Below are 26,738 nucleotides of genomic sequence, written 5' to 3'. Positions count from 1 at the left end.
TGATAAATAAGTAAAGAAAATATAAATATGCAGTTTATATATTTTAGTATGTGAGTGTCTGTTAGATGACCGACCCTTAGAGTCTTCCATCTAAATCTGGCTTCATTGTGAAGCTCTCATTGCTTCAGTCAATCTTAAAATATGTTTCCACTGAAGATGCCTTGGCCTGCTGGCTGTTTGAGGACTCTATACTCGGGCTGTGAGGAATGGTGTGAGAGTCAGTCTCTTATTTTCTTTCTATGATCTATTCTTCATTCAGTTTGGACCCTGTGGAGCTGAAATTGGTTCCATTCAAACAGATCTATAGCTTTAGTCTGATCAGTTGAAAGTCTGGGACTGTAGCTTCTCCTGCCACTTCATACACATACAGTCTTTACTTGTGATCCTGCAAGTCTCCTTTGACATCATTGTGCATGTTTTACCTTACCTGTACTCAAACAACCAAGTAAGGCGTGATTGTTTATCATTTTGTTTTAGGATTAACCATTTATTTTTTTCCATGGAACGATCGCCAATGAGGTTGATCTGAAGCCGTCAGGGCAACTCTGCAACGATCGGGAAGTGGTAAAAAAATAAGTAAACCAAATGTGCCACCCTGGACCCGAAACAGGCTTTGTCTTCTTTAACAACCCCCTGCCCTCTGACCTTCCTACTTCCTGACCTTTTCCAGAGCATTCCATTCCTGATATTCAGCTTCGAGTAAAATAACTTTCTGTGTCTCCCTCTGACTGTCTCTTCTGCATTGGCAGTAATGGTTCTGGGACTTCAGAGGACTTGTTTTGGAAACTGGATGCACTGCAGACATTCATAAGAGACCTGCACTGGCCTGAAGAAGAGTTTGCCAAACACCTGGAGAGCCGACTTAAACTCATGTCCAGTGACATGATTGAGTCCTGTGTAAAAAGGTAAGGCTGGAAAACTTTCTTGACGTTGGAAACCTGTTAACAGTCTTTTAACACAACAACTACAGATGTATAACACAAAAGCCCCTTTTTTGTGGAATTTAGGCTTTTGTATTTTGACAGTTGACACTTTTTGGCATGTACTACAGTGTGACATGCTAAACTCCATTTAAAACAATTTTGAACAGCATTTTGTTATTTTTCATGCACCTTTCATGACAGAATATTAATTGAGAGACAACATTAATTATTCGTACTTTTACTTCACACCACAGGACTATTTAAAAAGAGGCAAAACATGATTAAGATGATAATAAAATTATAAACTTTCTTTTTTACATTCATGTTTTTAGTAAAGTTTGTTTCTTAAAACGAATATAGTTACTGTTATGTATCTTATTTGAATTTCTACAATCCAGAATATTGGCTTAATCCTAAGGATGCATATTGAAATATTACTTATTTTACTATATATTTTTTACTATTAAAATATTAATTATTTACAGTGGATATAAAAAAGTACACAAAGTCTTACCCTTACAAGAGATGCCCTCTAAATTTAACAGATCTGGGACGTTTTTGCATAAAAGAGTGAGAAAATATTCAAATTAAAGATGTGCCAACTTGATAGATTTCTATACAAAGATACTATAATACAATTTTGTAATACAATTAAAGCGTGATTGAACTATGAGTTCAGGGGTGTGCACTTATGCATTTAGTTTTTCCACACTTTTTATTTTCCCTGAAATGTCACTTGGGGAGGGGAGGGGAGGGGGGGGGGGGGGGGGGGGTTTCTGCCATTGCATAGGTTGTAATTTTTACACTAAACAAGCAAAAGCTCTGATATGATTTATCTTTCTTTTTTACATAAAAAAAAACAATAAAAAAAAACAAAAACAGGAGTGCATACACTTTATATATCCAGAGTACATGTTATGGCCAACATTAAAATTGTGTACTATTTTTGTCTCAATAATTTAAACACCAGAATCTAAAATTTATCATTTTAAATTCTACAAATGAATTGTGGCATCACAACATTATACTGTAAAATATTAAATGTGGATATTCATTTTTAGATGTACTAAAAATTAATACTGTTTTTTTTAATACAAATTAAAAACGGAAAAATACTGAAAATATTGATGATGATTAAAAAAGTGCACATTATGCATTAACATAACCAACTAACCAAATATCTAGTAATCATGTTATCTAGTATGCAATTAGCACTAGATTTTAATTCTTCATACTGTGCCTTTGCTGCCTCCGTAAATCCTCATCAGCAGTCATTTGAGTTAAGTACACTTTAGTACACAGTACAAGTACTGTGAAAAATCTCTTAGCCTGTCCATTTGAATAACAGAAAAAGGGCTAGCAGATTTTCAGTGTGCATGTCCACATCTATAATCCTTCTTCTTAAAGTGTTGTGAGGATGTCAAACAGGACGTCTTCTTAGCAGCATTCCTCCAGTCGCTCGTAAGGTGTGATAAACTCTTTGTTGTGCTTGCTGTGAGTGAAGACGTGATTTAAGAAACTGTTGTGAGTAATGTCATGGAGTCAGAAGATGATCTGGCTTAACAAGTAAAATAACCTACTCCTTTCCTATTCCAATCCACACAAAGACCTTTTAGTAAGCTGAAAATTGTGATTAAAAAACTAATTTGTGCATTTTATATTTATATTTCTTTCTTTCTTTCTTTCTTTCTTTCTTTCTTTCTTTCTTTCTTTCTTTCTTTTACAGTCCTTTATTGGATTTCAGTCATCAAAATCTACCGAATAAATATTCTGGCTACACATAGTAGCATCTTACACCACTAAACAACACTTTTAAACAACAATTTAATGCAGAAACTCTCAACCGGCATACATTTTGTTCTTGTTTCCTCACTTCACTTTTGACATCCTACTTCTGAATTACCACAGTGGAATTGATTCTCCTCTGTGTTGTTTCAGAACCAGAGCAGCCTTTGAGGTGAAGTTGCAGAAGAGCCCCCGCACCACTGACTTCCGTGTTCCTCAGTCCATATGCACCATGTTCAATGTCATGGTGGACGCCAAGGCCCAATCCGCCAAACTATGTGCCATGGAGCTCAGCCAAGAGGTACACATGTACCCATACACAAGGAACTTCTCATGTTCTCTTTCTCTCTAGCTTTCCCATCTTTGCAAACATACATTTTCTCTGCCAATTTCCAGTCAAACACCCTCATAATGTGCTCATTTGCATCTTAGTTTAAATAGCAGTTTATATCGTTAAACCCTTTATTCTGTAGTCTTTTTTGAAATGCACGAATTCATCATATGCACCAGCCTATGATATATACAGCAGGTATATATGAATTGAACGTTGTTTTTTAAATGCATATACACATATTATCTATGATTGCAAGTGTACCATTTAAATGTATTTAATGCTACAGATCTGAATGATTCACCAGCATGGCAATTTTCCATTGTTTCTAAATCTTTAATTTAGTTTGACTCTGTGCTGGAATGAGATGTTTTCTTTTTCTCTCTGTTGCTTTCTAATTGTCACTGTCACCTTGTCTGCTGTATCTTTCTTTTCATCCCTTTACTCAATCTTGTGAAAGTTTGTTAGAGAATGGGTAAGTGTGGCTAACAATTCAATTGAATTCTCACCTTTGTGTCCCTAAGGTATAATTAGCAATCCTAGCAGTTTCCCCCAGTCCTCTGACACTTAAATTGTTTTGATTATATTACCATATGTGATTGCTGCTTCTGAATATACATGTGCTAGAAGTGAGACATCTCATATCCGTAGCATCTTGAGACAGGTAATGATCTGAACTGAATTAATTACCCAGACGTCCTTTATATGAGGTATTTGGAGACAAAGGGGATTGGGTTACACAGATTATCCCAGGTGAAAACCACCAAACTGCTCGAAGAAACCTTGCAATTCATACTCATCATGTCTTTCTTTTCCAGAGACAGTACCACTCGCAAATTGACGATCTCATCGAGGAGACTGTGAAAGAAATGATTACTTTACTCGTGGCAAAGGTAGCATTTCAGGAAAACGATATTCCTCATTTGTGTTTTTACATATGCATATAATAAAAGTAAATAAAAAAAGTAAAAACAGTCTTTAATTTTATAAATCACACTGTTTGTGGGTTATCTTTGAAATTCACAGGACAAATTATGCTGTTTGATCAATTAGGATAATTTTAGATTTTGAAAGGCAATATATTTAAAAAAAAATATTTGTGTGTTTTTCTGTGTTTTTCAGTTTGTTGTAATCCTAGAGAGTGTTCTGGCAAAGTTGTCACGTTACGATGAGGGCACACTTTTTTCCTCCTTCCTGTCATTTACAGTAAGAACAAATAGTGTTTTTCTAATAAAAAAAATATTTTACTCGTCACAAGATTCTTTGGGCCAGATTTACTAACAGCTTGCGCCAGCGCAATACCTTTTTTTGGGATTAACTAAAGACACGCAGTGACAAATTAGCGCTGAAAAGGAGTGGACAGGGTTATTTTGACCTTATTGCATATGCATTTGTAGGAGTTTCCCTTTCAGACACAAAATTTATGGAAGGAGAGTATTTTTTTCGCAATGCGAATAACTGAGGTCTGCATTAGTCAACTTACTGGTATTTGCGCCATTATTTACCACCCCGAAAAAAGCATGTCTTAAACCAGACGGTAATTTGCGCTGCTCTTGGTAGATTGCGTTGGTCATTATTGAAATGATCCGGCTGCGTCTGTGTTCTTTAATTTGCGCCTCGTCAGAGGATCGCGCTAATTTGCCCTGTTTAGTAAATCTGGCCTTTTGTCTCCAAAATGCATTATTTCAACAACAAAAATAAACATTGTTTAATCTTATATTAGGAATTGTAAGAAATATTAGAAATAATATTTCTAAAGAAGATCTTGTCTTTCACATTGCAATATTGAATAGGCAAAATATTCATATTTAAATGATTAATTTATTTTGATTATTAAATCTCTTTTATTTGTAGGTAAAAGCTGCTTCGAAATATGTGGATGTTCCTGTAAGTGACAACAGGATTTTTCTAATACTCATTGGTTGATTAATCAAACAGTTCATTGTTTATAATTTAACGTAATATTTAAGTTGTTCATCTATTCGTTGTTTTCCTTCTTGTAGACACAAAAAACTCATTCACAATTCATTAATAGTATGTTACACTGTTTTCAAAAGTCCTGTAATAGCTTTAAGATATGGCTAATAGTTGTCATGGCCTGCTGTGCAGATGGCCATCTCTTAGCCCCAAATGGCCATTCATATGTATGTGTGAGAGAGTCGTCTCTGTGAAGCTCTACCCTCTGCAGCAGACAGTGTGATGTGTGTGTTGTGCAACAAAAGCGCGTCATGAGGATGCCGCTGGGGCTCATTGCACTCAGCGTCACATCACTGAGTTTCCTTCAACTGCCAACACATTTGGTCGCAACGCGAGGCTTTTTAAATTAAAAGCCTGTCAATGAATGCCGGAAGCGTCCTCTCGCTCTCTTTCTCTCTCTCTTTGTCGTACTCCTGATGGTTTGAGGGTCAGAGAATCTTATGGTTTCCATGGTAATTGTTTGCTTAATACACAAAATAAAATTATGCCTGACAAACTTGCTCATTTGCACCCTCTGAAAGGACCCATAGATGTGTGAAGTAAGTTCAATTTACAGCGTCTGACAATTACCAATTCTGATGACCTTCATATGCCCGCTGGCAGAGGAAGTGTTTAATTCTCCGCTGAGGCCGAGCAGGGGGGCAAAACACCCCAGATGATTTACCCTGGGTTGATTTTTCATTCGCTATTTTGTTGAATAGAATCTTACTTAATCAGATAGCATTGTTCTCCTGCCGACATGTTCAGACTTCAGACTCTTGCAATGACAGCTCATTTTACACGCCTCACGTTTTGACTCTTAGACATCTAGGAAAATGAGAAAGGAAACACTTATCATCTGCTTGTCAGGTGAAACACCATTAGTTTATATGACAGTAGCTTGCTACTTTACAATGCAAAAAAACTTAAAAATGACCACGAGCTTCAGATTAGCATGACAAAACAGGTTTAAAAACTGTTAAGGTGCAGTCACAAAAGGGAATTTTCGGCAAAATTTGGGGGGCAAAAAGGTCAATTGGTGAGAGAGTAGTGATGTATGAAGCACAGGAGTCACTTTCCGTTGGTCAACATGGCAAATTCACATGACCAACTTGATCCTTGACGCCTTCAAGCAAAATTCAAGATTGCATAGATAAAAATTCACTGAACAGTGGTAAATGTTACCGCACCTTTATTCTCTTTTCACATTTAGTCTCAGTCTCAGTCTTGGCTGGACGTCTGATGCATAAGGTACACACATTTGGAAACACTTCAGGAGTTTTCAAAGTCGTCATCTGATTGGTTGCATTCTACAGGATGTCCCGGAGACGTGTGTGTCGCGTTCTTTAACGGTCCGCCTGAAAACAAAGCTGTCATGACGCCAAACCCCCTCACGGAACAAGAAAGCTGTTGTTTACAACTGCGACTTGCTTTTCAAGATTTGTACACGCCATTCTGTTGTTGTAGGGACATTGACTTTACATTTCCACTCCCCTAAACATGGCATTGAACAAAACAAACTATGATTAGTTGCTCTACATGTCAGTCAGGCGGCCTCTTGGGCGGTCCTTGACCAATTAAAGCTGCCATGGAGACCAGGGCTGCGTCCGAAATCGCATTCTCTCTTGAGTAGGTACTTATATTGAATAAGTTATTATTTCACAACCTCTAAAAAGTATGTTCTATATAGTTTGAATGTGTGTAGTACTAATGTAATCCGGACGTACTACATCTGCCATGTTGTCATTATCATGTGACCTACCAGCGTCAGTTACGTCGCTTCACAGCCATTCTCAAATTCTCTCTCGTGGCCTCATGGGATAGTAAAGTGTCCATCGTATGCACACTTCAGAATCTCTCCGGAAGTAGTAGATCATCCGGGTACTTTTTGCCTAATCTTTTATGAGTACTGTGAATTCGGACATACTACTTTTGTCACATACTGTTTTTCGCCTACTACTGTAGTAGGGAAGTATGCGATTTCGGATGCAGCCCTTCTGCCATCAGTCTGAAGGTCTGGATACACAAGACTAGCCTACATTTATAATATTTTAAGGGATCAAAAGTTTTTTCAAAAGTTAAGCATCTTCCTTCATGGAAAAGCCAATCCTAGAAAGCGTTGCGACACTGTGAAAAAATAAAATAAAATACATCCATGATGGCGTGAGAGTTTATTATAAAAACTTAAGTAGCCTACTCAATACTAAAATAAATATTGATACTTTAATTAAAAAGGTATTGTTTTTGTGAGTCGAGTGTGTTTGTGTGGTGCTGCCTATGTAGAAAGTTCATTAGAATTTGTGACAGAGCTGTTGCATACGAATATTTAAATTGCTTCAAGCACTAATATATATTTCTCTGTCTCTCTTTCCGTCATCTGCAGAAACCTGGGATGGATGTTGCCGACAGCTATGTGACATTCGTTCGCCATTCTCAGGATGTCTTGCGGGATAAGGTCAATGAGGAGATATATATAGAAAGGTTATTTGATGTAAGTAATGGCTGTCTTCTCCTTCTGTGAAGGGGGAGGCCCTTCAAAATGTGACATAACAGCCAGCTAGGAGGGATAAGTCACATTTTGAGACCTGCTTCTCTCTTTTCCTTAGTTAATTTCTTTTACTCTTTGACTCTCTGGCTCTAACTTTCTCTCTTGCACTGCTTCTCTGGCTTAACCTTTCCTCTCTGGTTTGCAGTGCTGTGTGTGTTCCTGCGTGTTCTGGCTGTAATATTCCCTTTGCTCTGCTCGTTATTCCTAGTGCAAAATTCTGGAGGAGGATTATCTTAAGATGTGTTCTCACACAAAGGGACATGCAGATGTGAGATTAAGCAGTTCAAGCCACTACAACACACATGAAAACAAAGATAGAAACTGATGATTCACAGAGGAATGTACAGAGGTATACATTTATTACAGGCCTTTGATTGAAGGTTCTGCTTATTCAGAATAGCTTGTGGTTTGATTTAGAGAACAATAGAATATAACTATACAGAAGTCCTAAGAGGCCATGCTTTGTTTTTTAATTATCAAAATTTTCCCGTAATCTTGGTTGAACAATTTTTTTCCCAAAAAACAAACTTTTATTACAAAATATCTTTATTTAGTAAGGATTTGATAAAAGTGACAGTTACGACTTTCATAATGTTACAAAAGATTTATATTTCAAATAAATGCTTTTTTTATGTTCCTCAAAGAATCATGGGGAAAAAATTAAGCAGCACAACAGTTTTCAACATTGCTAATAATAAATGTTTCACCAAATCAGCATATTAAAATGATTTCTGAAGGATCATGTGCCACTGAAGAAGACTGTTGACAGCTTTGCCATCACAAGAATAAATTACATTCTAAAATATATATTCAAATTTTTTTTTTTTTAAATAATGCCATCATGTAAAAGTTTTCACTGTATTTTTGATCAAAGAAATGCTGACCAAAAGAGGCATATTCAAATACATTAAAACATTTTAGATATCCCACACTTTTCAATGGTATAGTGTAATTGTTTTGTAATTTCTACATAATGTTAAAATGTTCACTCAATATCTTGAATTAAAGATTATTTTCTCATTTTCTTGTTGATTTGGAGAAAACAAAAGCATTTTCTAAGTGCAATATACATATTACTGTATCATGTATGAGCGTATTAGTTATTACTGTGATCATAGGCTCACTCATGCTAAAATATCTCTGCCCGTCATGGATAGACACTTTCAAATCCATGTCTGACACTAGAGAAAACCTTTTTTTGTAGCAGACATTCATAAAGTAATATTGAACATATGGTCTATTTTATTTCCATTATTAAGTCTGTGTGGATATATTACTGACACGTGTTTCAGTGATTGAAACTAACCAAAGAAATTGTTACTTTCATGTCAATATCATGAAAAAGTGCGAGAAAAATAATAATAAAGCATGTCGTCTTAGGACTTCCATTGAAACTGGACAAATTAGATATACTAAAACAATAAGAGTGTGAAGGATATTGTTTTGTTAATTTTTAGCTGTAGTTGGGGCGGGGGTGTCACAAAGGCAACTGCCCTATTTCCGGAGTAAATCTCTCACTAAGGAGATCCAAATAGAGAGAAGCCCTCCAAACCTTGGGCTTATTGTGATAAAGGCTTAAAGAAAAGGAAAGAATGAGGGAAACACTGAGGGCAAGAAAGAGAAGTTGAATAAGAAACATTGAAGGGGAGGGCACACAATGGAGAACACCGTCTTAAGGGATGGCCAGGGCCATCATGTTGGTCATAATCCTTTTGTGCTGTCTGTAGACCAGTTTGTTAAGTGTGTGTTGTTGGAAAGGTGTGTTTGCATTGTGTGGCTAAAGACTTTTTTGTTTATATTCAGAAAGAAAGCCAGAGCGAGAGCGCTGCTCTAGGATCGGTTTTCTTGTCCATTTGCTCAGCGTTTCTCCTCAAGACAACCTGATCTGAAAAACAGCGCTCCCACTCTGAAACGCTTTGTGAATATAGCTCCTCGTGTCATATGTGAACAATTCAAGTAAGAATCCTGATCGTGGTTCATTGTTGACTTTCATTTCACGGTGAAAGCTGACCCAGGATCAGTAGTCTTACTATGAGATGCTTTGAACATGTGAGCTCTGGTTTGTGAGTTTTCTGAGTGTCCTACAAAAAGGCTGCTTGAATCTGCTGCTCTACGCCATCTTGTACTGGTTTTTACCTCGATTTTGCAATGCCTAACTATCTTTCCCCCCTCCTGGAGGGTGTCTGAAAAGATTCTGTGTTATTTTCTTTCTTCGTTCGCTTGGAATGAGATGGTGTTGCTTATTTTCCAGCCGCATTGTGCATTTGCTTTCACTTCCTCGAATGCAAACAAAGGAAAAAAAATCCCATCTGCCTTGTTTTTTCTACCCTCTCATTCCATTTCTCCATTTTGCTTTCTCGTTTTTTCCACCTCCTTTCTTGCTCTCTCTCTGCGCCCTGAACCGAAATGAAACTTATCCTTCCTGTCAAGTTGTTTTTGTCACATTATGCCAAGTGGCGTTATTCAGAGTCAAATAATCTTCCTTTGTACATCTACTAGCATGGCCCGTGTCCTCAGAGACTCAACTCCTACATGCACTCACACACATCCATCCACACAATCAGCCAACCAGCCCACCCTCCCCAACCTCCCGCCCCATCACCGTCAACCCCAGATGGGCACGCATGGCACACATCTCCCCTCTCCACCCGCTGAAGTGGTCGGGTCTCCGTAGGCAGTTGAAAAAGACAACATGTGTGCATGCATACACACATGCACGCTCGCTCCGTCTCGCACACACACGCTAACACGCACACACTGGTCCTCACTGTTATGCTAAACAGCCATTGAAATAGCTCCGCTCTTTAGCAGGGGCTCCAGGCAACCTGCTCAAATGTTTTCTTCTTACTTTGTCATTTCACTTGTTAAAGATGTCATAACATCCTCCACAATGAGCCATAACACCACGTGCTGTTGTTTTAAACCCGCTATACGCAGCCTATTTAAAAATCGGCACTCAGTTCATTATAAAAATGACATAGATGAGATTATAGTATCGGTATCACCAATTAAATGGGTTTAAAAGAACAGCAGCCTCCTTTTTCCCACTTTTTTTTTGTATCCATTTTTGCTGACTTGCACATGAAACACATTACAATAAGGTCTAATTTTTTTAACATTAGTTTAATGCATTACCTAACATGAACTAACAATGAGCAATCTATTTTACAGCATTTGTGTAAACCTTTGATCTTAAAAATGTAGTAGTAACATAACATTAACTAAGAATAATTAAATGCTGTAGAAGTATTTCTTTGTAGTTAATGTTAACTAATGTTAACTAATGAAAACCGTATTGTAAAGAATTCACAATACATATAATATTATAATGAAGCAATAGAATTGGTTCATATTGGTGTTGATATTGGTTCATCTTTGCAGGTTTAGTCAGACTAGCTGATGAGAGGTAAATAGTTTCTTCTGAAAGTTGTTGTACAGTGAAAATGCCATATACTTTTTTTTTTGGGAAAGCTTTCCAATCACTACAAGGGCTTTTTTCTCTGTATCGTGGTTTTTCTTTTTTGTTTTTGTGTTTGAATCAGTCAAAATGTTGCTTTCACTTGTTATTTTGGCATAATATTCCTGATGGCCTCCTTCCCTTTTACACTTTTTTTTCAATTTTTGATTGTTTTAAGTAATCCGCTTTGAAATGATCTGTTAGGTGGGTGTAGAATAATTGCTTAGTGGTTCTTGGCTGGTTGTCATATTGAAGTATATGTGGCCCATGCTAAGCTTGGGTTAATTGGGGTCAAGGATGCTGATTTCTCACAGACAGAGATGGCACATTGGCCAGAGTAAGAAGATTATACTTGTTGTTTGACTAATTCAAAATATGGCTGCTTTCATAACGGCGTTTCATAATGCTGAAAAAGCGACCATATGGGGATAGGTATTAAAAATGAAAACAAAGAAAAATGGATGAAATTCAGTCCAGTGATATGCATACAAATGACGAAGAGTAAAATAATACTAGTAATTGTTAGGAATCATGAAGAGGCTTATTGATAATTTTTTATTATTCATTTTTGTTATAATTGTTATTTATTTGTTATAAGAACAGATCAAATTTTAAAGCATTTCTCGGTTTGAAATTGTGTTAATTTAAGATACATTTATATTAATTAAACTATTAATTAAATGTTAATTAAAATGTAGTTATTTATTATATCCAGAAAAAAACTTAAAATTTGTCAATTTGGAAACATATTTAAATACATTTCAGTAGTGAAATTTACTTGCAGGTGGTTTGTTGCAATATCATGTAATATTCATGAGTTTTGAGAAGATAGTGATTTTTAAGAAGGTCATATTCCAGATACAAGCTGCCTAAGAGCTTGCCAGTGGACGGATGAAGTTTGTTAAGTTCAGGATAGAGGACCAGAGAGAGGGATGGAGGGGGGAGAGAAAATTAATTTATTTCACTCTGCCAGCCTGCCAGTTCTTGAAAGAACAGCTGAGGAGAGCAGGATTAAGGCAGCTGTGCTTAACGTGAGGGTTCATCTGTCAGAATGGGGCGGAGCACATAGATCATTGATTAAAAAAAGCCATCTCCAAATCCAGCGCTTCACTGATACCGCCGTCCTGTCCCGGCTCTTCAGTGTGTGCGTGCGTATGCATGCGTGTCTGAGTGCCAGCAGAGAGACTCAGATACACAGCAGATTACACACGTCAATTATACACTTAATCTGCTTCTGGAGGAGATTGTGGCCTACCCTCATTGATTAATTTGAAGTATTCCCGTTGACCTTGGCAGTTATCAGATCGACGAGATTGCACTTTACGGTGACGGTTAATGCGGTTTAATCGCTCCACTGCTGGATACTGTGAGGAGCAAGTAGGGTTAGAGATACTGATGATTCGGGTGGGATTTTGACTGACCTGCTGTTTGTGTTGCATTTCACAGACCTGCAATACCACTTCACTGTCTGGGACACTTAACCACTTTGCAGGTCCGGCTGACCCAAGTGAACAGTTTAATCAACTTTAGCTATAGCGAACTTAGCTAACTTAATGCTGTGCAATCTATAGCCTAAGAAAAGCAGAAACAAATTAGTCAAGAGGAAACTAGATAGTTAAAAAAAAAGACAATTTTTTTTTTTTTTTTTTTTTTTTTTTAAATTGTGTGTTGTGTTTTGTGTTTTTGCATTTGTGAAAAAAGCAAAAACACGAAACATTGTTTTTGTTTGTTTTTTGGAATGTGATACATGTTTTCTTAGAGAATTTTAAACCTTTTTATCCACTTTTCCCCCTTTGCTCCCTTTGTTTTTATCCTTGATTATGATATCCAGAACAACAACAATCAAAACAAATTTCGTTTTATGTATTTACGTATTTCATTCCAGCCTCCGATTGCATTTAGAATATGCGATATGGGAGGCGGATGCACTCTTTTTGTTTTTCTCCCCAGTTAATCCTTTTATTTTAGAGGTAAACCAATTGAAAAAGGAGCTTTAGATGAATAATCTGAACGCTAGTAGGTCAGTATGAAAAAAAAAAAAAAGACTAAAAGGGACCCAACAGGTCCTTTCACAGATATTGTTCAAAACACATTAAAGGGGTTTGGCTCTTTCAGAATGCAGGGCAGATGTTAGCGGTTCAGGTTTCTGATAATTACAGAGGCCGAGATGCTTCTTTTGTCGCTTAATGTGAACCGAGGCATATTTAAATAAATCCGCAACAACAACACTAACGGTTAGAGATTTAAGCAAAGTAAATGTAATGCAGCAGAAGTTTATTCGGGCGCCATGGCTCTCAGCTGGCTCTATTAGCCGTCTATTGGCTCTCTCTCCGTCTCTCGCTCTCCCCGTGACATATAAGTAAGGTATGGTGGCATTTGTTTGATTAACTTGTCTGACAAAAGTGACATCTGCTAGCGGGTTCATGTATACGAGAGGCTCAGCGCGGGTCCGCCTTTGTACATCTGTCAGCACAGAGGCAGGGGAAAAGGGTGAAAAGAAACAAATTGGTCCCAAAAAGCAGCCCATTCACCTTCTGCGCTCCCCCCTCCGCCCCCCTCCCACCCCTTAGCCATTCAGGTGCACCGCGGGGCTCTCAAGTGCTCGCTGGTTTATTCCATTTCGTTCCCCCCATTGAGGCTGAACCCCACAAGTGTTATGCTCCTCATTCCTGCTCGGCTCAATCCTCCCCTAAGCGTTCCTTTGTGAGCAGAATGGCTCACTTTGCCCTGGGACCAAACTCTCTCTCTCTCTCTCCCGTTCCTTTTTTTTATCCCTCACCCCTTTTTCTTCATTGTGTGTTTACTCAATGACACGATCACAGGCTGTAATTCCCGCCGTTTAGTTCATCTCGACGAGCTCCTTCTTTCAGAGCCAGTTTTTATAAAGAAGGGCCCTGTTTAGACACTGTTGTGCACAAGCGCCGGTTTCAATAGCAGAAATGCATTCTCTGCAATTATACTTTTTGATCGACTGATTCGTTTTGCACCCGCCCAAAAAAACGCTCAACACGCCGTTCCGTTTAGTAGCGTATTGCTTCGTTCGCCAACAAAAAAACTGCATTAGAGACACTTAAAAGTGTAGCAGAGCTTGCACAGAAACAGTAAGGGCTTGTTCCACTTAAGGATCCGGTGAGGCGTGCAAATCCAGAGCAGGGTTCTCTTTGTATCCACAACACAATCGTGAGCAGTTTGAAGCCCTTTTTGCTTGCTGAGCCTGAAACTTTATTTTCAATCCCACCATTCAGAAGCACCTATTTCTGGAGAGAAAGAGCGAGAGAAAGAGAGAGAGCGCACTAACGCAGCAGTGCATCGGAGGACCATGTTTAGGGTCGCGTATTTCCTACACAACATTTTTTCCATGAGGCCGAGGGGTCCTACGGCGGAGAGATAGTGAACGCCGGGAGGCGTGGGGTCACCGGTGTGAGTTACCATGGTAATTGAGTTCAGTCATCAATGGACCTCCTCTCAGGAGGGATGAGGCGAACAATAACGGGCCGGTGGCGACTGTGAACAGCAAGCAGGTAGGATTACCCCAGGCTTTTGTCCTAAGTGCATAATGTCTTGTAGTCCGATTTAAAGACTCCTCAGTCCCCAGGGCCTCCCTCTCTGGCCCGGCAAGGTGCCCGATTCTCTTGCCTGGCCGACGAGAAGGACGAGTGCCCTACGACCTGCTGGCCTGAGAGAGAGAGAGAGACGGCTCTATTAAGCGCAGACAAAGACGCAAAGAGTACCGGGAGAAAGGTTGGAGGTTCGATTTTTGTTTATTTTTTGTTTGGGGTATTCTCTCGCTTTTTGATTCGCAAGAAACGGAGAGGACAGGGAGCACGGGGGAGGCACCGCGGAGTCGCTCTCGTTCTGTTTTCATCTCCACCAGCCTGCCGCTTTGCATTAACATCAGCGCTAGCAACCATCATCATTCCATCCCTACTGCTAATTGCAGACACAGCTGGGTCCCAGCAGGAGCGCTTCTCAAACAGCCTAGGCCTCCGAGACCAGGCTGAGTGGCGCACACACATATTTGCAGAGCCACTACCACCAGCAAGGGCAGAAAGAGGCAGAGTCACAGGTTGCTTGTAATCCCCCATTACCCCCCACCGTGCCCTCGCCCCCTCCTCGGCATTCCTGCTTTTGTAAGAGTGTGTTTTTTCTAATCCAAACTCAGCCCTTACCAGCTCTTTCTTCCTCCTGGCCCTCACGTAGGAGCCACTAGCCTTCAGGTGCTTCAGGATTCGATAAAAGCGAGTCACAAGTGTGTGTGTCTGCGACGGGGGTGGATGGGTGTGCAACCTTACACTGAATTCTGTTTGTTGCCCCCCTGCTAGGCGCTATGGCTTCCTGTAACATGTCAAAAACGAGAGTGTGAACGCAAGCTTAGGAGCGCGGCTTGTGCATGTGCGTGGTGTGGCAGGGGCAGGAGGTCGCTCAGCCTTTCAGCGCTCCCCGCTAGAGGTGTGGGGGCCCTGCAGATGTTCATGTGTGTTGTATCGGTAACCATAACGTACGCGTCCAACACACACGTGCGTGTACACGCAGCCCTCACGCTTTCCAATATCAGATGGAACTCGTTAGATGATCACAGATTTTTTTTTTCTTTTCTCTCCCATATCCGCTTCTTTCATTATGCATTCAGAGTCATGATACTCCTGTTTTGGCTAGCAGCTATTGCCAGCTTCCCGCTGCTCAATATCCAAAAAGTGCCACAGTACATAATACACTCTCAGAGAGTCTTCTGTTTCTCTGCTGACAGCAGAACAATGTCCCACTGCCAGCACTGTTCATTTCACAACCAAGACCATAGAGGACACGGACTTGCTGGCTGAGACTCTCACGATTTCAAAATGTCGTTTTTTCGAAACATGCAACGATTTCGGCCTTGTTTGTCATTTGATTTGTCATCTGATTTGGTGCTCACAGCGGGGACTATAAAGTAGAACGCAACCATATTATTTTTTTAAGCATTCTCGTTAATTACATGTCGATTATGATATTAAGTCAACTGATAGTTTGCTGGAAATGCGTTGGGGATAGTTCACCAAAAATGAAAATTCTGTCATCAGTTATGTTATTCCAAACCTCTATGACTAAATTTCTTCTTTGGAACACAAAAGAAGATATTTTGAAAAATGTTTTGTCCATGTAATAAAAGTCAACATGGTCCAGTGTGGTTTTGGACCCCATTGACTTTAATTGTATAGACAAAACCAGTTTTCATTCTTCAAAACATTCTTCAGAATATTCAAAACAGACTTCTCTTGTGCTCCAGGGAAGAAATACAGTCATACAGGTATAGAAGGGTGAGTAAATGATGACAGAATTAATGTGTGGCTGAAATATTCCTTTAAAATGGTAAAGGCCAGAGAGGTCACACTATTATAGGAACAAATGTAGGAGCTACAGAGTGAGCATGAGAGAAAGACTGAGTGTGAGAGAGAGCAGTTGCTCCAGGTCTGGCCTCCCTGTGGGGGTCCATCGCGGCCCGGCTGCCCGATCTTTCACAGGCACAGAGCACCAGCCCTCACAGAGCAACACCAAGCTCTGATTCACTGCAGGGACGAGCCACTAACCTCAGCCGCTTAGTTTGAATCCTAAAACGCCCATTTGATTATTTACTATGCATGTACACACCTTAGCAGCATAATTTTACCAGCATACCACTTAAACACCAATGATTTGCGTTCAGGTAGCTTTCAACGTATGTTAAACCAATGGAACCAATGGCTCAGCGAATTGTGTAATGTTTACTACTTGAGGCTTTTGACAAGTCGAGAGCGCACTTTTTTTAGACTATCACCAGCAGAAGCCTAATGCTTTTTCAAACTGAGTGTGCCAAGTGGATTATGAGTGTAAATTCCCCCAAAGAAGTATTTGTGTTTTTGATAATTAAGCTGCAAGATCATTGGAGGTCTGATAAACTATAGCAGAAACCATGTCTAAATTTGGTTCATCCAGTGGAGTCACATGATTTTCTCAAAACAAACGATTGTTTATCCACCTTAATACTGTCAAAGTGTGCTGCAGTTACCCAAGACGCATCTCCTGTGTCTCCGGCTCGATTTGCTCAGCTTCTAAGCCGTTGAGACTCAGTCAGTTCAGATTACCGTCAGACCAGCTCTATCATAACTAATCAATTAGACTTCAAATGAGATCTTCCCCACGGTCCAACATCTGCAGCCCAAAAGCTGTGCACTGGCTATTTAAGAGGTGCTTTGAGTTCAGCGAGTTTCAGTGAGTAGAAATGGAGAGCAAAACGCAGAGGCTAAGAGAAAGGAAGACTCGTAAAAGTAAGACCCTGAGCAACGGTTACATTAGCGAGCTCATTGCGACTGCGGTAAAGACAACATGTCCGCTGGGAATGATGGATGTTTCTCCCTCAATGTGACAGAAAGTGCAGTTTGAAGCGCAGGCTAAGGGCAGGATTGTGGCTGCTTTAACATGGGCAACATCTCTCATGATCAGTGTCCAAAAGCAGAACAGGAGACAGCTGATGGGATCCCAAACTGTCAATTAAGAGTTCCTGGGTGGAGCAGTGGAGACAGGGAGAGGTCTGGATGAGGATCATGACTGTGACAGAAGGACTTCCTCCAAGGCAGAGCTTGTTGGGTTCTCTTTTTTGTCACTATTTTCCTCTCAGTGCCTCTGAAAGCTCTATTCTACCAGTCATTTTTCTCCATATCCATCTACAACTGGAAGTAGTACTTGATGCTATATTTAGCTGAAGAAAACTATCCTATTTATGTTACCGATCAAAAGTGTGGACTAATGATTTTTTTAAATGTTTTTGAAAGAAGTCTCTTATGCATCCCAAGGCTGCATTTATTGGATCAAAAATACAGTAAAAACTCTAATATTATAAAATATTATTACAAATTTAAATATCTATTTTCTACATAAATATATTTTAAAATGTGATTTAATGTGAAAATGTGATACATAGAAAATAGTTATTTTAAATTGTAATAATATTTCACAATATTACTGTTTTACTTTTGTTTTTGATCAAATAAATGCAGCCTTGGTAAGCGTAAAAGATTTATTTCAAAAACATAAAAAATATGAAATAATTAAAAACATTTGACCCATTGTGTATATATATATAAAGCATTCTGCTTTATAGGTTGTCAGTCTGATTGTTGAAAAAAATGTACAAGATCAAGTTGGTGAGTATTTTTAGATCTTGTGCTAAAAGGATTTTCATTCACATAATCATTCTCTGTTGATACAAATCTACTGCTTACACTTTGGCTTTGTGTTGTGTTATGTTTTTGTAAATGTGTATTCATATATGTTTGTGTGTGGCAGCATTTATATGTGTGTCTGTCTTTGCTGGAGAACAATGTATTTGTATTTCAGCAATGGTACACCAGCACAATGAATCTCTTGGGCACCTGGCTGACAGACCGGATGGACCTGCAGTTGCATCTATATCAGCTGAAAATCCTCATCAGAATTGTAAAGGTAAAAACTACAGCATCATTGACCACTAATGTGGGTATAGGTGGGCATGTGAATTAAAGGCACACTATGCAAGATTTGTACCATAATATAACAGCTTCGAAATCATTTCGATGGTTAACGAACTCGTAGTAGGGCGAATCATCCCGATAGCAAAGCAGGGGGTGACGACGCTGGCAAAACCAACAATGCAAGTTTGAGAGGTGGCGCCCCGCCAAATCTCGCGAGAATCACGACTTGCTTTACGGCACGACGTCACATACATCAACAACATATGAAGCAGCCTCTATGGAAGACACTAGCACGCATTTCAGATGTGAATCATGGCAGAGTTGACGAAGAAAACTAAGAAAGCGCGGTCAGAAGAGTGCAGAGACGGCTCTGCGTGAGTGGTATTTACGACAGTAACGTTAAATACAAGAACTCCACGGCGACTCTAGGGGGCGCTGTTTGAGAAAAACGGAAACTGCATAGTGTGCCTTTAAATGCAGAACAGTTATAGATTCAAAACTGCCCAAATATATGCAGGAAGTGATCATAGCAGAATATTTTCACCAAATGTACTTGTAAAAGCATGTTATAAAAATATGCACATATCAACCAATCAGAGCCAGACTACAGAGGTGGATCAGCCAAGTGTAGGCAGTCTTCCTCTTCAGCCTCCGCTTGTGCTTGATTTTTCAGCAAGATCAACAGGATTTTATAGTATGGCATTACACATTTATTTATGTGCATCCATATGGTGTGTGTGTGTGTGTACTTGCATGCATCTCACAGACACGGTTTTCTTGTTGGACTAAGTGAAGGGAGGAACTAGATCTGGCATTTATTTTGTATCCAGCACAGATTAGATTTAGTACTGGATGAAAACCTCATTGTTATGGTTTTCCTCATCTATACTCAACAGCACCAGAATAGAAATTTCCACAAATAGGGTATGAAATAGGTTCTTAAAAGGGTCTTTTTAACCATGTTACAATAATCATTTTAAATAAAATAATACATACAAAATTAAATAAAAAACTATGGGTAACAGGGTTACAAATACATCCTAAATTAAGGTATCACTTAGTTGGGGTTAGCTAGTTTTGGATTAATGTTGGTTTGTTGTTATTTAAAAGGAAAAACTTGCACTACTGTTCAAAGGTTTGGGGCTAGGAAGATTCATTCATTCATTCTGTATAAAAAAAAGAATATTTTTATTCAGCAAATTGTATTAAATTGACAAAAAGACAGTAAAAGCATTTTATAATATGAATGATTTCTATTTTAAATAAACTCTGTCCTTTCAAACTTTATTATCATAAAAGAATCCTCACATGTTCACAAAAAAATTAAGCAGCACAACTGCTTACAACATTGATAATAATAAGAAATGTTTCTTGAGCACCAAATCAGCATATTAGAATGACTTCTGAAGGATCATGTGACACTGAAGACTGGAGTAATGCTGAAAATTCAGTCACAGGAAAATGCATCACAGGAATAAATTACATTTTAAAATATATACAAAACAATACATATCATTTCAAAGCAGCTTTACAGAAAAAATGCATGTTTCTACATTACAATTTAGAGTAATCTGTTATCAGAGGTGACTATGTCAAGGTAATGTCCATATGTCATAAATGTACAGTTCTAAGACAATACAAATCATGCAGTTAGCTAATATCATGTAATCATTTAGGCAAAAACAATGATCACATTAAAGCAATTATTATAAATTATGATCATAATGGTTACAATATATAGAAAATTTGTCAGTGGTGTATGTTGATTCAGAGCTGGCATCTTCTGAAGTCCTCACAGGGGTAGGCGTAATCTCTTCACAGTTGTTAGGTCATCTGAAATCTTCGTAAGAGGCTGCATCCAAACTACAGCATGGCGTACTCTAGATCAGGGGTTCCCAAACTTTTTCATTCTAGGACCCACCTAGACAAGTATAATCAATCTCAAGACCCACTTGCACTAGTGCTACCAACTTTCTCAGTTGGTCGCACCAGCATGATTTGGTCACACCTTTTTTTTTTTTTTGCTACATGCCATGGGATTAATCAATGTTCTTTAATGTTTGATTATAATTTTACAGATGGGAAATGATAAGATTTTATCAATAATGCCACTGACGATTCTGATTATCGATCCGATTCTTTAACGATTCTCTTATCGATTCTTGATAGCACTGTGTGGAAAAATGTAGTCATGCTTTTCAAAAAAAAACAAGGGGTTTTATTTTATTTTAAAGCTTAAGCTTGAGTAAGCAAACTGTACTTTTTATGTAATTTATGTAATAAATAGAACCTTATTGTAAAGTGTTACTGATTATACACCGATTCAGACTTCTCCTGAGTTCACTGTTGGAAAGATCAGTTGTTTCAACCATTCATTAAAATGAATCGTTCAAAGGAGTCATTAGTTCGCGAATTGGACGTGTTGTGCGCGTTGTGTGATTATCCCAGCATGCAGGACATGGACATCCAAGATTTGTGTCGACATAGAAAACATTTTATCACTGGATAGTTTTTTTCGTTTAATTAAAGTGTTGTTTGATGTCAGCTGAATGCGCGGAACGCTTTTCAGAGAAGATAAGGAAACTTATTTAGCACAATTCACACCCAGCGGTAATTAAGGAAAAAAAATCTCCGAATGCTCCACATGAAACTTTGGTCTACCGACCTTTTACCACCGTGTCGATTTATTTTGATTAATATGTGCGAGGGAGAGAGAGCAAGACAGCGCTTAGTTTGAGACGGTGAAGTCTTGTTTACACTTTCGCCTGGCTCCGAAGAGAGAGAGAGAGCGCGCGCCTCTGCTCGTTCTTTCAGTTAAACATGCACTGTGACTCTGTCACAAGCGCAGCAGTTCATCTACATTACTCACTGATCAAATAAGACTTTGGCGGGACACAAATTCACTTTGGCGGGCACTAAAACTCACTTAACACTTAAATTAACGTAAATTTAGCTGCAGCTAAGTGCCTTTGTGCGACCCACCTTTTCTCACTGTGTGACCCACAAGTGGGTCGCGACCCACAGTTTGAAAACCACTGCTCTAGATGTAAGGCCTTTTAGGTAATATAGGGCCTTATATGTCAGGAGCAATACTTTGTAATCGAATTTCATAGGTAACCAGTGCAGAGATGATAAAATTGGTGTTATTTGATCATATTTTCTTGACCTGGTAAGAACTCTAAAGTATCATCGGCATAACAGTGGAAACTAATTCCATGTTTTCTAATAATATTGCCAAGAGGCAGCATGTTAAAAATAGCAGAGGTCCTAAAACAGACCCTTGCTGCACTCCACAATTTACTGCATCAACTTGGATAATTCCCCGTTTAAATAAACAAAATGGTAACGGTCAGAGAGGTACAATCTAAACCACCTCAATGCCTGTCCCTGAATACCAGTGTAATTTTGTAATCTACCTAAGAGTATTTTATGATCTATAGTGTCAAACGCAACACTAAGATCAAGTAAAACTAGTATTGAGATTTAACCTTGGTCAGAAGCTAGAAGTAAGTCATTTGTAATTGAAACGAGCGCAGTTCCTGTGTTATGATGGGGCCTGAATCCTGACTGAAATTTTTCATAGATATTTTTTTTGCAGGAAGGAGCACAATTGAGTGGACACAACTTTTCTAGCATTTTAGACATAAATGGAATGTTTGAAATGGGTCTGTAATTTCCCAATTTGTTTGGATCTAGTTGTGATTTCTTAATGAGAGGCTTAGCTTGAACGGTCCTGAGACATGACCTAGAAATAGAGACGAGTTAATAATATTGAGATGAGGCTCTTCTACAGGTAACAACTCTTTTAGTATTTTAGTATCTTTTGGTTTAGATGCAATGATACGTTTATTTAGCTCTTCCTGTCCTATAGTTGTAAAGCACTGCAATTGTTCTTGAGGGACATTAATTAAGGCTGAATTCTGTCAATGGTTGTACATTTACAATTGTATTTCTGATGCTTTCGATTTTCTCAGTGAAGAAATTCATAAAGTCATCACTACTAAACTGTGATGGAATATTCAGTTCAGGTGACGTCCGTTTATTTGTTAATCTAGATACTGTACTAAATAAAAACCTTTAGATTGTTTTGGTTATTTTGCGGAGATGCTCTGCCCTGGTAGCTTTTAGAGCTTTTATAGCTTTTTTCTGCGCGATTCTAAAGACCTCCTAATGAGTTTCTCTCTTGAGAGTGCGAGTAATACTGTTGTACCATGGTGCAGAACTTTTCTCTTTAACCTTTTTTAATCTGATGGGTGCAATAGTTTCTAATGTGCTAGAGAAGATAGCGTTACTGTTTTACTGTATTTTGATCAAATAAATTTAGACTTGGGAAGCAAAAGACACTTCTTTCAAAAACATTAAAAAATATATATTGACCCAGAACTTTTGAACAATAATGTTCATTTCATATAAAATGAAAGAAAAGAATGATCTGCTTGATAATTTTTTTCCCTTCCAGTAACCATAATAGGGTTGAAAGTTGTCCTTTATGAAAGCAGTCAACACTGCAATTTACAATTTAGTTTTATGTTAGATAATAGTTTAAAAGTGGTGTACCATATTCATGAAATGGGACAAAAATCCCACATTTCGGTTCATGTTTATAAACTAACAATGAAATGAAAGGAGAAGCAAGCTAGATTCACTTTGTTTCCCCATAATTCCCTCAATCCTGTCTGTTTTTGCAGAAAAAGTATCGCGATTTCCGACTACAAGGTGTATTGGACTCTACTCTGAACAGCAAGATGTATGAGACGGTGAGAAACAGGCTGATTCTAGAAGAGGCTACAGCGTCTGTAAGAGAGGGAGGGATGCAAGGCATATCCATGAAGGACAGCGATGAGGAAGATGACTAGATCCTGCTGGAAACAATTAGGTGTGGACAATTCGGCCTAAAATGATGCATGTACACCACTGTCCATCACTCGTACATGTCCGGATGTTGTTAACGTCATGGTCTATGACAGACAAGGGACCATCTTCAATCAAAATGAAATAAAAATATATGAATCTCTATTCAGATGACAAAAATAAAAGCGTATATTAACCAAAACATAAAATTAATTGATGGTTTTGTGGGGGAAAGATAAGCAAAAATGTCTGAAAATCATACCTAAATGTTTCTAAGCAATATGGAGTACCATTTGTAAACAATGTTGTGTGAGATGGTGAGGAATAATGCTCGTCGTGTCCCTGTTCAATGCAAATCCATATGGCGCTTCTTCAACGTATTGTAAATACATTAATGTTATATAATTGTGCCTAGACCTATTACTTGTTTCTTTTGGAGTGTAGGCCAACTGACACGATTGTATTAACTTGTTCAGATGTTTGTATATTCAGCTCACTTTAACAACAAACCACAATGTGTTTTACACCCAAAATGTTTTGAGACCTTTTTTATTGAGTTGGGTATGGTGATATGTATGTAGCTGTATTTTAGAGATGCAATATATAGATTTGTGATATACTTAAACTGATGTCAATCTTTTTTTATGGTTTTAATCCATGCATAATTCAAAAAATATTTAAAAAAATATATTTATTCTGTATTTTGGGGGGGGGGGGGGGTGACAAGAAAGCTTTTTGTTTGTATCATTTTTGTTTCTTTGCAACAAAGCATTTCCGATCCTTTTATTTGGATAGCCTCTAAACGCTTGCAGGTTTTCATCATTGCCACTGTTGTTTTGTGTATACAGCGCTTTATATTGCCCTCTGTGCAGTAGCTGCATGTTCCAATTGTCAGAAATCTTATCTGAAAGCTTTTGTGGAAAGTTTCATCTTTGGATTCATCTTGCTTCGACCTTATGTACACCCACAGCTGGAATGCAAGAATCTGAGCTAACGAAAATAAAAGAATTCAAACTCATGACTTTTTTTTTGCTTTTGCTTTTAAATGTACACTATTACATTTTTTTTGTTCAAAATGAACCAAATTTAAATAAGTCAATACATCATCAATCCTTCTTCCAAAACATGTTTTTTTTTGTCTTCACTATGGTAAGCCTATTATAAATGTTTATATTTTAGACCTGTCAGGATGGTCTCTCGTCATACCAGTAAATAGAAAAAGGTTGTTCTGGCTACTTTGACACATATAGGTTAGTTGTCACAATGATCAAGAAAGGTTGACATTGAGCATGCTAAATCTTGAACCTCTGGGAAATCACCCGTTTAAAAAAAAAAAAACGCAGATTCTTTTCAGACAACAACTGAGGGATTTGAAATGTTGAAAAAGTGACGTAGAGATGGCGTTTTTATTCAACAGGTGAGTATGGTATTTTATTGAGATAAAATGCCTTATGTAACTCTAACAGCATTAATTCATTCAAAGGGTCATATTCACCACATAGTCATGGAGATCTGAAGCACTACCAAAACAATGTTCTTCTGCAAAATGCATGCAGTTTTGCCTTTTAACCGCTAGAGGGCCAAAAGTTACATAGTGTACTTTTAAATTGCTCTGATCACCTTAAAAGTCTCAAAATATATTTTTAAATGAAGCAACGCCCAGGTTTTCAAACTCATCAAATGCAACACCTGCCATACAGCACAGGCTTCATTCAGGACTTGCAGTATAGGCTTCGTGAAGCACACAACTTTAAACGTGACTTAACCTCTCCCCACACCCACACACTTCCACCAAGAAGAAAAGAAAAAAAGAAAATAGTCTGAGATTAACATTTTGGGATTAAGTCATAGCTCATCTTCAGATATTGCAGAACAGAAGGAGATTGACTGACCAAAGATAACACAGACCAGATCTTCTCAACCAGATTAAAAATTTTCACATAAGATTTTCAAAACAAATCAGTCTGATCTTCAAGACAATAAGTATAAATGCAAGGGATTAGATATTAATACCGTGACATATTAAATGAAGGAAGAATATCTTAATTATAACATAGATTGCTCAAAAACAAGTCCTTAAGGATGAGGAAGAAAACAAGACAAGATTTGAAACAATGACTGGTTTTAAAAGAAAAATATAACTTGATTCCTATGGTATAAGGAAACATAAACATTCTAAATACGTGAAAATAATAATATTTTAGATTATATTTGTATTTTATTGGATTGACAGCCCAAATGATTTGTATTTAATTTAATTTTATATTTGTATACAGCAGAAGATTGACTGGCCAAAGATGACAATGTTTATTTGTAATTTTGAAAGAAGTCTATTATGCTTACCAAGGCAAACACGGTAATTGTGAAGTATAATTACACTTTAAATGAACTGTTTCTTTTTGTAATATATTTAAAATGTAATTTATTAACATTTCTTATCATTAGTCTTGTCATTATCCTTTAATGAATATAGCTATTATATAATTTTGTGGTGGGGAAAAATACATTTTGCTCTTCTTTATGTTACATGCGATCTGGTTGAATAACACTGTCCATTGGCACATTGTTAAGTATAACTTAGGTGAAGTGTTTCATTTAACCCCCTGGAGCACAGGCTATGGGCTATAATGCAGCACTCAGAGCCAGAGAAAGGAATGGATAAGCTTTAACTAGCAGATGGAAATTGCCTTTTCATCTCCTTACTCTTTCCGATCAAAACCCACGGATACAATTTGGTGTGTTGCTCGGCGCGGGGGCACAGGGCAGGGAAAGACAAATGAGAGAGGCCCACCGCTAGAATGTGTTCCCGTGGCCCGCCGCTGTGACCTAATTGTGGGAATGTACGCTTCCTCCGAGGCGCTGATTTCACTGTAATCAACAGAGGAGGACAGAAATGCTCTGTCGCCGGTCACGGAGCGCTGGAAGAGGAGCCTCGGATATCATACATTTAATTTCCTCATAAATCCTGCCGCAATGCAACAATTTTGAGAGGGAGAGGACCCGGCGACAGATTAATAGGCAAGGAGATTTATTCTGGCACGATCTGAGCTGCTTTGGCTTTTAAGCCTCAATCAGGTTAGGAAATAGGAATGATAAGTGTATCCAAATAAAAGATTCTCCAATTGACCGGCGCAACAAGAACTGGCCCCAGGTTCACACTTGCATCTGTGCGGGAGAGACTTCCGAGACGCGAGGCCCGGCTTCGAGCGCAGCATGTGACCTCAACAACGAAGGCGGTGGGCAAATGAAAAACAGAAATTGCCGACACAAATACACAGGGAAAGTAGCACAAGATTACATTTGTGTGCCAACGTTGGGTTAGACTTAAATGTTTCATTTCGAGGTTCGCAGCGTGCGTAGTTTCACCCTGCTTGCTCGAGCAGATGTTGTGTGATGACGAGACTGCGCACGACTCTCACCTAGA

The 26,738-nt window shown here is 38.4% G+C and overlaps 1 protein-coding gene across 8 annotated transcripts in view; it reads left to right on the top strand.

The window, feature by feature from the left end:
* The window catches only part of cadpsa (Ca2+-dependent activator protein for secretion a), a 127,813-nt gene extending 103,481 nt beyond the window's left edge, over positions 1–24,332 (top strand). For 5 of the 8 annotated variants that reach the window (XM_084100564.1, XM_084100563.1, XM_084100562.1 and 2 more), the window contains 9 exons: positions 750–905; positions 2,862–3,009; positions 3,500–3,514; positions 3,858–3,932; positions 4,162–4,245; positions 4,894–4,926; positions 7,379–7,486; positions 18,351–18,455; positions 23,152–24,332. In XM_084100564.1, the coding sequence (XP_083956690.1) occupies positions 750–905; positions 2,862–3,009; positions 3,500–3,514; positions 3,858–3,932; positions 4,162–4,245; positions 4,894–4,926; positions 7,379–7,486; positions 18,351–18,455; positions 23,152–23,319 (892 nt within the window). In that variant the 3' untranslated portion in view covers positions 23,320–24,332. The remainder of the gene's footprint in view (positions 1–749; positions 906–2,861; positions 3,010–3,499; positions 3,515–3,857; positions 3,933–4,161; positions 4,246–4,893; positions 4,927–7,378; positions 7,487–18,350; positions 18,456–23,151) is intronic. The other 3 variants (XM_084100567.1, XM_084100565.1, XM_084100566.1) reach the window with 1 other exon arrangement.
* The last annotated feature ends 2,406 nt before the right edge of the window (positions 24,333–26,738 follow it).

This window comes from Abramis brama, assembly GCF_963993115.1.
Source record: "Abramis brama genome assembly, chromosome: 23".
NCBI classification, from domain to species: Eukaryota; Metazoa; Chordata; class Actinopteri; order Cypriniformes; family Leuciscidae; genus Abramis; species Abramis brama.
This window is presented reverse-complemented; position numbering and strand designations above follow the sequence as displayed.